This window comes from Macaca fascicularis, chromosome 12 (assembly GCF_037993035.2).
Source record: "Macaca fascicularis isolate 582-1 chromosome 12, T2T-MFA8v1.1".
Lineage (NCBI taxonomy): Eukaryota > Metazoa > Chordata > Mammalia > Primates > Cercopithecidae > Macaca > Macaca fascicularis.
In genome coordinates, this window is record NC_088386.1 from 54,618,028 (window position 1) to 54,630,464 (window position 12,437).

The 12,437-nt window shown below is 45.6% G+C and overlaps 1 protein-coding gene across 31 annotated transcripts in view; it reads left to right on the plus strand.

Moving 5' to 3' along the window:
- Window positions 1-12,437, plus strand: part of TANC1 (tetratricopeptide repeat, ankyrin repeat and coiled-coil containing 1) — a 265,441-nt gene that overhangs the window by 217,343 nt on the left and 35,661 nt on the right. For 29 of the 31 annotated variants that reach the window (XM_065525539.2, XM_065525540.1, XM_065525538.1 and 26 more), the window contains 4 exons: window positions 433-541; window positions 1,789-1,911; window positions 9,260-9,496; window positions 11,797-11,982. In XM_065525539.2, coding sequence (XP_065381611.1) covers window positions 433-541; window positions 1,789-1,911; window positions 9,260-9,496; window positions 11,797-11,982 — 655 coding nt within the window. The remainder of the gene's footprint in view (window positions 1-432; window positions 542-1,788; window positions 1,912-9,259; window positions 9,497-11,796; window positions 11,983-12,437) is intronic. The other 2 variants (XM_074009201.1, XM_074009195.1) reach the window with 1 other exon arrangement.

Sequence of the window (12,437 nt, forward strand, 5' to 3'; positions counted from 1 at the left end):
TTAGAGGCCTTAGCCTTCTTCTCACCACAAGGACTTGTGTGCCATCCAAGCCTAGAATTCTCTGCTTTCCTGATCATGAGCTGTCTGTCACCTAGCATGGCCTGGCTTTTCTCTCCTTCCCACTGTGAGGCCTTGTCTTTTGTCTACCCCCAGTGGTGGTGATCCTGAGGGGACCTGAAGGCCAGGCCCAGGGATGGTTCTGTGCTCTGTGTCTATTCATGCATGCATCCCAGAAACACATTTGAATATTCACCAAGTGCTGGGCACTTTGCTAGGCATTATGACTCAGACGAGACCCTTAGCCTCCCAGAGTTTACATCTTTGTGACAGACATAAATCAATGACTAAGGCAATGGGTAGTAAATTGAGAGTGGGTCTGCAGTGTGGTGGAATGGGCTCTTCTGCTATGAGCCTTTGTATTCCTTCCCCTAGGAATGGGCACGCGCTCCTGGCATTCATGTTCTCGCGTCAGGAGGGCAAGTTGAACCGCCAGCAGACCATGGAGCTCGGCCACCACATCCTGAAGGCACACATTTTCAAGGTGAGATGCACACCAGCTTGGGGAAGGGTTTCTTTGTTGTCATTTTGAGGTTTTGCTTTGGAGATTTTAGAGAGCTCTGTCAGCCATCCAAGAAACACTCCACGCACCTCAGCCCAAATGCAACCTCCTCCTGCCTCCCCTCTCCAAAAGTAACCACTGTTCTGACTCAGCCTGGGCATTTCCTTGCATCTTGCTATAGTTGATTGCTCAAGTGTATATCTGAGTGCTGGAGTTAAGTTTTACTTCTTCCCACCTTTAAATCTCTGATAAGTTTCTTTTTATCTAAAGGCTCCACTTTGTTCATTACTTTTTGTTTCCTTGTTACTGATTTGTCCGAGAACCTGAGTTCCTTGACCTGTGTGATTTTATACCACCTGGACTTTCTAACTGTGTGCTTGTTTTTCATGATGCAGTTTAACATGTTCCTCTTTCCCCTGGGTTTTCACAGGCTTAATCACATTGATCATTTTTTAGGATGTCAAGGTTCCAGTTGTAAGTTTCTTATATCAGGAGGCACAGCATTTGTGTTTGCTTCTCATTTTGTGGTGCCATCAGTCATTTCTGGTCACTGCCTGGACTTATTCATTCGCGGTTACACCTGGTGATTTTTTTTTATTTTTTTATTTTTATTTTTTTGAAATGAAGTCTCGCTCTGTTTGCCCAGGCTGGAGAGCAATGGTGCGATCATAGCTCACTGGGCTCAAGCAATCCTCTCACCTCAGCCTCCCAAGTAACTGGAACTACAGGCACGCATCACCTTGCGGGGCTCAGATGGTGATATTCTAATTCTGTCATTTATTCTTCCTCTAATTTACTTCCAACATGGCAAAACCTTGTCTCTACTAAAAATAAAAAAATTAGCTGGGAGTGGTGACATGCATCAGTAATCCCAGGTACTTGAGAGACTGAGGCATGAGAATCACTTGAGCCTGAGAGGTGGAGGTTGAAGTGAGCTGAGATTGCACCACTGCACTTCCAGCCTGGGCGACACAGCAAGACTCTGACTCAAAAAAAGAGAAACTCTCATCTGCCATCTTTCTCCCCACGCACACAGTTAACCTAGTGAAGACAGGCTGGTTCCTTGACCCTTGGTTTCAGGTAGTGAAAGCTCGCGTGTCCGGGCGTTCTTTGTGTGAGACCCTGTGCCTTCTGCGGGTATCTGCACCCTCTGCAGCAGATCTACTTTCAGAGTGACCCTGCAGGTGGGAACGAGATGCTCAGGCAGGTCTGTCTCTGATTGTTTCCAGGGCCTCAGTAAGAAGACGGGAATTTCTTCAAGCCATCTCCAAGCCCTGTGGATTGGCTATAGCACCGAGGGGCTGTCTGCCGCCCTGGCCTCTCTCAGGAATCTTTATACTCCCAACGTGAAGGTGAGCAACCTTCTGCACAGAGACCCGGAGACCCAGGCCTGGCTGGCTGCTGGCTGTTCCTCCAACAGCCCTGCTTCCCTCTGCCCTGGGTGGTGGTGAGAGGATGCAGAGGAGCTTCTAATGATGTGCTTCCCTGATCATGCAGGCTTGGGCACTCTATTACTCATTCTCCCAGAAGTTTAGCTTTTCTTTGGCAGAAAGATGTGGGTGGTCAGGGCTGCTCTGGGCACATGTGGTGACTGTTGCGCAGCAGATGTGATAAGGAAGCAATTTACAAAAGAGATCAAAGATCAGAGAGATTTCTAGGGAAAATGGGTTTTTTAAGTGTCCTGGGTTACTAATCTGGACCATCTCTTTAGAGTTCATGGGAAATTAAGCCTTGATGCGTGATGCATAGAGATAAGTACACAGAAAAACAATCATCAAGGTTTCATGTACACATATTTCTGCCTATGGAAAGGATGTCAGCATGGCCTTCTGTGGAGCCAAGAGCTTCTTCACTTCTTGGTTAGCGGCTGTCATGTCATGATGTTCCACTCAGCTTTTTAAGGTAGATTTTTCTTCCTGTTGTCATGTAGCCTGGGAATCTGAAGCACACAGAGGCCAAGTGGCCTATTAAGGCCACAAAGACAGTTAGTGTCCAGGCCTTTCAGCTGCAGGCCCTGATGTGCCCGGCTGCCTGTGGAAGCTCTGGGGCAGTTTAGTGAGCCAGGTCTTCCTCCTGAATCACTCACATTGTTTTATCTTTCATTTCAGCTAAGAGTGTATCTTTTTGCTTCTCCATAACTAATGAAATTCTATAATCATAAGGAAGAAAGACAAGAATAAAAATGGCAATATCTGTTTTCATACTTTAATGAATTTCTGGGCATAGAATTTATTTTAATACAGTGATAAGTAAATGGGAAACATCTGTTGAGTACAAGTTTTTAAGACAGTAAATTTAAAGGTACAGCATAATAGTGTAATGAGCATGGCCCTCCTGGGATTATAAACTTTCCTCTTTAATGTATGTGTGATTTTAAGAGTTAATCATTTTTACTTCGTTTTGTAAAACTCCAGTGTCACATCTACACCATCCCCCAAATTATTTCTATAATGTGGTTATAGAATCTTAAGTCTTTTCATTATCCTTCCGTTTCTTGTATCTTTCAAGGTGGGGGGGAAGGTTTTCACAGGATCCTGAACAAATTACAGTAATTTTAAATTATGCATGCAATTAAGGAACTTTTTTTAGAGTGTCTTAAATGTTGTCGTACAAGAATGAATGTCATTTTGAACAATAATTGCAGTTTGCCACGTTGGTAGATTAAAGTGACTTGCTCTGGGATGATTACTTGGTAGATGGATTTTAGTTGCAGTGGCATGCCAACAGTCTCTAACCATGTCATCTCCTGTGGCCAGGCCAGGATGAGCCAGCCTGGGCCCCGCTGGCCCACTGGGGTCCCATCCAGCCAGTGGTTTTGTTGCACCATCTCATAGGCTGTGGCCTCAGGAGGATTTAGGTTGCAATTCTTTTCTCAGCTGACAACAGAAAGGAGAGGAGAACATGAGCTAGGCGTGGCCTTTGGCCCAACTTCCTTTGGCTAGGAGATCCAGTCATACCCTGCATCATAGTCGGAAAGGACACATTTAAAAACAACTGTGCTTGTGTGAGCTTCCAGTGTACTTAGTGGGAATGTTGATGCAGCCCCATGACAACCCTGGCCAAACCTCTTCTCATCCTCATGAAGGTATTGCCTTGCATACCCCCACCTCCCTTCCTGTTTTCATTAAATCCAGAAGTTGAGAGATACCACCACTTCCGAGTGTTGTCCAAGGAGAGCTTCTGTGATCATGATCGGAAAATGTCCATATTGTTGGGGGAAAATCTATAGGATTAGTTATTTAAACGGGCTCCTTCAGCGCAGTGCATTCTCAGCCAGGACTGCTGCCTCTGCTGCCTGACTGCTCTGTGACCATCATTAGCTTTGTGCTTAGCACTCAGCTCTGCCTTACTCCCTCTGAGCCCTGGCTTTCTCACCTATAAAGTGGAGACACAAAAGAGACTGTGTCTCGAGTGATGAGAAACCTTACTGAGATGTTAAAGTTACTGGGAACATACTTGGCATTTATTATGTTTACATGAATTCTTGTTAGTGCTTTGCCTCATCTCTGGAAACTGGTTCTGCTGTGGGCACCTGGGAACTTCTGGATGTGTCGGTTGGTGCTTGTTAACAAGAGCTGCCTACCTTGAGGATGTGATGGTTGCAGGTGACTTACCTCTGCCCTCAACTTGGCATGAGGTGTCCCTGCTGCTCTGTGCTGGTGAACAACCCAGGGTGGGCATGCAGGGTGATGTGGACAGGAGGGCAGAGCTCCCTCCTGTGCCTTCCAGAGGTCAGGGACATGAGTTCTTGTCGTTTCTGAAGACTCCATGAAAGGTTGATTATAACATCGATTAATGTTTATTTAGCATGTACAGGATGCTGAGTGCTGTGCTAAATGCCTGATGCACATGTATATACATACTTTTTTTACACATTGATTTTTTTTTTAATTATTATACTTTGAGTTCTAGGGTACATGTGCATAACGTGAGGGATTGCATTGGGAGTTATACCTGATGTAAATGAAGAGTTGATGGGTGCTTACACATTGATTTTTAATCTTTATAACCACCAAGTGAAGTGAAACTTTTATCCTCATTTTTTCAGATGAGAAAACTGAGGGCAGTTGATAACGTTCCAAAATCACACAGCTGGAAGGGTTCCTGACATTCAGCAAGCCCTTGCTCTGCAGGTGCCTTTATCACTTGATGTGTTTACAGCCCTGGCTGCCAGCTAAAATCACCTGGGAGCTCTGGGTACCACAGCCCCAGCCCCAGTTAAGTCAGAATCTCCAAGAGTGGGGCCAGGGTATTGGAAACTTTCAAGCTCCCAGGTGGTTTCAGCATGCATCAAGGTTAAGAACCATAGTTTGGGGGAAGATGATGGAGGGTTAAGTGGTAAAAACAACTACAGCCTTACACCAACAAAGGAACATGTTTTTCCCAGAAGCAGATGACGTGTGAATTGATGACATCTTTAGGAAACCTGCCCTGAGCACATGCCTTCCAGGTAAACTCTTGTAAGGGATTCATCATGGCACTCCAAGTGTACCTTCCACTATTATTAGCAAAAGAGTACCTGTTAGAATAGGATGGCATGCTGCTGTTTTCTTAGGTGGCACCTAAAGCACAGAGAGGTCGAGGAATTTTCTGAAAATCACACGGTAGGTTAGTTTAGGGGCTGGTTGAGAACTCATACCACTTAATCCTTTATCTTTTAGGCTCATGGATCTCAAGAAGGTATGGGGTTGATGGGGGAGGAAAGAATGTAACTGTCTGGCAGAATCATCCAGGGAATTTACGAATGATCCTGCCCGTCCTGTGGCTATCAGAGTCTGGTGTGCCCCTTGCAGCGTTGCACGTATTGTCCAGACATGTGTATCTTCTGTGTTCCTCTTGCTGAGGACTGGTTTCATCGGCCTTAATAAAATCCTCACGTATTTCTTCAGCATAATCTGATTCTGTCCACACTAACAGTTATTCAAAGGGATTTTAAAGACACTTTTATTATTTAATTAAAAATTTTTTTTTTTTGAGATGGAGTTTTGCTCTTGTTGCCAAAGCTGGAGTACAATGGCGTGATCTTGGCTCACTGCAACCTTCGCCTCCTGGGTTCAAGTGATTCTCCTGCCTCAGCCTCCCGAGTAGCTGAGATTACAGGCGCGTGCCACCACAACCAGCTAATTTTTGTATTTTAGAGACTTGGTTTCACCATATTGGCCAGGCTGGTCTCAAACTCCTGACCTCAGGTGATCCACACACCTTGGTCTCCCAAAGTGCTGGGATTATAGGCATGAGCCACCACGCCTGGCCACACTTTTATTAATGTTGTAGTGTAATGCAATCTTAAAATGCTTTTGAATTAGATCAGAGTCTGGTGGCATTTTAAAAAGCAAGCCTATATAGATCTGTAAAGAAGGCTCGGTGGGGATTAATTAGGTCATTTGCCTGAAGTTGCCCATGAAACAGCAGTGTTAGGACATGACACCCTTTCTGATCTCTCATCTGTTCCTCCACGAGTACAAGTTGACAACGAGACCCTAGAGGCTGGGTTGGTGCTCACCTGGACCTGGCTAGACAGTGGTCTCTGATGGGGTAAACAGCGGGGTGGTCGTCAGGTGGTCGGCTGACTCCTCAGGGCCTCCTTGTCACTTGCAAACGGCCTGTTCTTCCTTAAATGTAGGTGGCAGTCCCGGCAGTGTGAAGAACCTGATGTGTAGGCCATCCCCATCCATGGAGGGGCTCTGTTTGCTTTTCTTCTCTGTGAACTTCTGTATTGTAGAACCAGAGTCTGGTGCAGTGGACTAAGCAGGAAAACAGAGCATGCTGAGGGATAGAAAGAGCCCGGGTGCATGCACAGGTGTGTACATGGAGGCAGGGTACTCTCTCCCCTGTGTCCCGGCACTGGAACAGAACCCTGCAGGAAGTGATCCTGTGGCATCTATATGTATGGAATGGGCATTCCAGTTAGGGAACTAAAAGGGGTAGAGGCCATGAGGCTGGCCTTGCCTGGCATCGTCACAGCACATGCTGAGTCCAAGGTGGCTGCAGTGAGGGAAGGATTCTGCAGAGAAGATCAGAGAGGAAGCTGGAGACCTGAATCACATAGGGGTAAGCTTCAGTAGCCAAGACATCTTCAAATTTGACACCTGGGGTTCTAACCTGTCGCTATGCCATTGTGAGTTATGGTTTTACCACCTGGTAGTATAATTTTCCAGACCCATCTGTTTGTAAATATTCTGTTTGTCAGCTACTCTTGTGGACACGTATCACTGAAATATCCTGAATTTTTTATGCCTTGTCGTCTCTCTGTATCTTTTAATGATCCCCATGTGTCTCTAGTCAATAAATGACAGTCTCTGTGGTTTTCACATTTAGTGGGCAGGTGGAGGACCTGCCAGGCTTTGGCAAGGGCAGTGATTGATGTGGGTCAGGACCATTGAAGTGAGCCTTTGAAAGAAACACACTGGACATCTTAACAGCTGTTAAAGGAGCATCATTTTTATCTAATGATCTGGAGATCTGAAAGAAAAAATATTAATATACCTAAAATTTGCATATGTTCAGTGATTTTATTTTAAAACCTGGAGATGTAAAGCTTTTCCCAATACCTAGATCCAAGGAGATTACTAACTGGGGAATATAGTAATTAGTGGAAGCAGCACATTATTTTCTAGCAGTGTTATGCTGCTGACAATCCTGGCACATGTGGACATTGCCATATTTTCTGTTTCTTTTAGGAACACATCCCCATAAAGTATTTGTATTTACTTTTGGCCTTATGTCACTATTAACACCATGACTGTTTTTTTCTTTTTTAAAAAATTTTTTATAAAGATGGGGTCTTGCCATGTTGCCCAGATTGGTTTCAAACTCCTGAGCTCAAGCAGTCCTCCCTCCTCAGCCTCCTAAAATACTGGCATTACAGTTGTGAGCCCCTGTACCCAGCCACAGTTATTACTTCATTGCCAGGAAAATGAATTTCCTGGTTTTGTTGAAGTTAAACAGTGATTTTTCAAATTGTGGTTCCCCAAACCAAGAGTGTCAATATCAACGGGGAACTCGTTAAAAATGTACCACCCAGATATAATGAATCAGAAATCAGGGTGGGGCCCAAGAAATTGCAGTTGTTTAGTTTTTTTTGTTTTTGTGTTTTTGTTTTTGTTTTGTTTTGTTTTTGAGACGGAGTCTTGCTCTGTCCCCCAGGCTGGAGTGCAGTGATGTGATCTTACCTCACTGCAGCCTCCGCCTCCTGCGTTCAAGCGATTCTCCTGTGTCAGTCTCCTGAATATCTGGGATACAGGCGTGCGCCACCACGCCAGCTAAATTTTGTATTTTTAGTAGAGATGGGGTTTCACCATGTTGTCCAGGCTGGTCTCGACCTCCTAACTGCAGGTGATCCACCCTCCTCAGCCTCTCAAAGTGCTGGGATTACAGGCGTGAGCCACCGTGCCTGGCCATTTGTTTAGTTTTTATTTTTAATTGTGGTTAAAAAACACATAAAAGGAAATTTACCATCTTAACCATTTTTAAGTGTGCAATTCAGTAGTGTTAACAATACTCACATTGTTGTGTGATAGATCTTCAGTACTTGTCATATTGCAAAATTAAAACTCTGTATCCCTTAAGCAACAACTGTCATTTCTCCCTGTGCCCAGGCCCAGAAACCTTCATTCTACTGTCTATGAATTTGACTACTGTATATATCTCATAAGTGGTATCACACAGTATTTGTTCTTTTACATCTGGCTTGTTTCACTTATCTCATTTCCCCAAGGTTTACCCATATTGTCACATATGGCAGGATTTTCTCCCTTTGTAAGACTGAGTAATAATCCATTGTATGTATATGTACCACATTTTCTTCATCCACTGATGAACATTGAGGTTGCATCTACCTCTTGGCTGTTGTGAATAATGCTGCAATTAACATGAGTGTGCAAATATGTCTTTGAAATCCTGCTTTCAGTTCTTTTGGATATATACTCAGAAGTGGGATGGCTGATCACATGGCCATTCTATTGTTATTTTTTGCTGTTATTTTTATTTTTGAGACTGAGCCTCACTCTGTCGCCAGGCTGGAGTGCAGTGGTGCAATCTCAGCTCACTGCAACCTCCACCTCCCAGGTTCAAGCGATTCTCCTGCCTCAGCCTCCCAAGTAGCTGAGATTGCAGGCGTGCACCACTATGTGTAGCTAATTTTTGTATTTTTAGTAGAGATGGGGTTTCACCATGTTAGCCAGATGGTCTCGATCTCCTGACCTCGTGATCTGCCCACCTTGGCCTCCCAAAGTGCTGGAATTACAGGCGTGAGCCACCGCACCTGTCCTCTACTGAATTTTTTAATTAAATTTTTTTTTTTAATTTTCAGATCAGGGCCTTGCTGTGTTGCCCAGGCTAGAGGGCAGCAGGCTGTTCACAGGCATGATCATAGTGCACTACAGCCTCAAACTCCTGGCCCCAAGCAATCCTCCCACCTCAGCTTCCTGAGTAGCTGGGGTTACAGCCACGTGCCTGGGGCAGTAGTTCTATTTTTAATCTTTGAGGAACCATCTTACTGTTTCCCAGTAAGCTACACTATTTTACATTCCCACCAATGAGAATGTGCATTGTTAATGTATTCCCAGGTGATACTGGTGCACATTCAAGTTTGAGAACCACTGGATTAAAATGATACTGAAAATTGAGAATACTGCCCATTTCCGTAAATGTTTAGATGACATACATGTGACAGTCTTGTTGGGGGGCCTTGTCCAACAGGTGAGCCGTCTCCTGATTTTGGGAGGGGCCAACGTGAACTACAGGACAGAAGTGTTAAATAATGCCCCAATCCTGTGCGTCCAGTCTCACCTTGGCCACGAGGAAGTTGTCACTCTGCTCCTGGAATTTGGTGCCTGCCTGGACGGAACATCGGAGAACGGCATGACTGCCCTCTGTTACGCAGCAGCTGCCGGCCACATGAAGCTGGTGTGTCTGCTGACCAAGAAGGGAGCGAGGGTAAGCGGCAGCCTGCTCTTTTGGGGCTCGGGCAGGGAAATGGCTTCATCTCATTGCTAGAATTGTTGTCTGCTGGACCAGACTCTCTTGTCTCTGAAACTATAGCATACACAGAAAGGGTCGGGCTCCCGGGATTGGTCACTTTGTAATGTGCCTGACTGGGGCAGCCTCAGAGAGGTGTGTTTGCTCATACATAGCAACTCTGCTTCATGTTGTCCAGGGGAAGGCAGAATTCCAGGGAGACTCTGGATCCTAGCCACATAAGGAGGGCCAGCCTTTAAAAAGCCTGCAAGTATTGACCTAGAAAGCACCGAGATTGGTTTAAAATATTTTAAATGTTTGCTTTTTTCCCCTTTCTTCTTCTTATCCCATTTTATGTCCTTTTAAAACAGTAAGATGAATTCCATGAACTCATGAAGAAGCCATGTGCCTGAGCTGCAGGAGCTAGATTGCCTGGAATCTTCATCTGTTCACTTGCCAGCTCTAGGGTATTGGGCAAGTTATTGAGCCTATATACGACTCAGGCTTCTTATCTGTAAAATGGGCATAACAGCAGTCCCTACCACAGGGCTGTCGAGTAAGCATTCAGTCATATATGAAATAAGTATGTATTACTCTACAAGTTACTCTAGAGTCGTCAGCTTTCTTTTTTGTTTTGACAGAGTCTCACTGTCGCTCAGTCTGGAGTGCAGTGGCATGAGCTCAGCTCACTGCAACCTCCCCCTCCCAGGTTTAAGTGATTCTCCTGCTTCATCCTCCAAGTAGCTGGGACTACAGGCACACACCACCATGCCTGGTTAATTTTTGTATTTTTAGTACAGATGGGGTTCACCATGTTGGCCAGGCTGGTCTCAAACTCCTGACCTCACATGATCTGCCTGCCTTGGCCTCCCAAACTGTTGAGATTATAGATGTGAGCCACCACGTCTGGCCAGGAGCTGTCAGCTTTAATAGGGTGAATGAGAATGATATCGGGCTCACAGTAAATGTTAGATTTACTGGAAGCAATTTTTTGGGAAATGTGTCTTTTGAATAACAATAGAGATAAACTGCTAATTATCTTTTATCTTTTAATTAGGATATTTAAAGTTCAAAAAAAATAGGCTTATAACAGCTATGGGAGCTTTATTTTTTTCTCTCCAATCCAACATTTGGGACATACATAAACTTCAGTTCATGGAGAAGGGAAATGTGTGGCTAAGCCTTTGGGGTGGGTACGTTACTGCTGCACATCACTGCACCTCCATTTACGGATCCCAGCTGTGCTTTACACTTTATTCTGAGGCCAGCAGGCCTCCCCCCATCACAGCTGAAAGCTCTGGAGTAGGAAGCTGAGTGCTATTTTGGGGGGCTCTGGCAAAGCCTCTGAATGAGGGTACAGGGCATCCCCAGATTTGGCAGGCATGCAAGGCTAGGCCCTGGGCTCCACTCCCAGGCCCAGTACTCTGGGGTTTAGACAGGGCATGAAGGGCTGCCACTGCTTTGGGGCCTTGAGGAGGTGTATGGCACTCACTCACTTTTTCTGCCTAGCTGGCCTGCCCTGACTTTGTGGCCACCCCCCCTTTACTTGCCAGCATGCCCAGGCCACCGACCTGCATAAGGCCTCCTTCCCAATCAGATGCCACTTGGACTCTTTTCCTGCCCTTCCACACTCAGCTGATTTTCCACATCCCTCTCTTTCTTTGGATCCCCTGGCTCAGTGACCAGAGAGCGGCTTTTCTCCCCCAAATTATAGCTTGTCACAGCAGACTTAGAATGCCCCACCCAAGCTACCAAAGTCAGGAAGTACAGGGCTTTGTCCGAGGGTTTAGTGTGTGTCTCCATACATACTCACAAGAGAGTTAGGAGTTTTGTGTAGTTTGCTGCAGGGACATGGGATTAAGGAGAGAGTTTTGTGACCGAGTCTTGCAAAGGGAACCTGAGGCCTGGAATGGTACATTCATTACTGTCTGGAAGTAATCCAGACTAAGGTTCTATGTTCTCCAGAAAGACAAGTCAGAATGTGAACCCCATGTATGCTTACAGGGAGTGGGGTTTACACACAGTTAGGCTTATAACAGCTATGGGAGCTTTATTTTTTTTCTCTCAAATCCAACATTTGGGACATACATAAACTTCAGTTCATGGAGAAGGGCAATGTGTGGCTAAGCCTTTGCGGTGGGTACGTTACTGCTGCACATCACTGCACCTCCATTTACAGATCCCAGCTGTGCTTTACACTTATAACAGCTTATGGTGTATCCGCATGCTCAGAGGGAAAGTAGTGCTCAGCCATAACCTTCACCCACTCCTGCCCCCAGGTGGACCACTTGGATAAGAAGGGCCAGTGTGCGCTTGTCCACAGTGCCCTACGGGGCCATGGTGACATTCTCCAGTACCTGCTGACCTGTGAGTGGTCGCCAGGTCCTCCCCAGCCAGGCGCCCTGAGGAAGAACCACGCCCTGCAGCAGGCACTGACCGCAGCCGCCAGCATGGGCCACAGCTCGGTGAGTGGGGCAGGGGTTTCCCCACTGGGAAACTAGAAGCTGTAGCTCAGCAAGTCAGTTGACACACCGAAGGACTGAAAGAATGAGGATTCCAAGAACTAGCAGTTGGCATTGACCACCTGCAGTAGAAGGTCTTCTACGGGCATCGCATTCTTCCCATGAGTGACAGTGCACACTCCTGTGCACATGTGATGGGGAGGCTTGTTCTTCTGTGGGAAGCCTTTTGATGACATTAACTCTCAGCTCTTGCTCATGTCTCTCCCCCTTCCCTGCTCTGCCCTCTAGACCTGCTGTTTTACATTTTTTCCCCTTTGATTCATTCTTCTGTCCTTGTGTTCATTTAAAAATAATCACATAGAATCCTGATTCTAAAATCGTTCCTGAGTATTTGAAGGATTTTTAAAAATAGAACTTTAATGCTTTGATAGCACGCAAGAATGCTTGTCATTTACAGC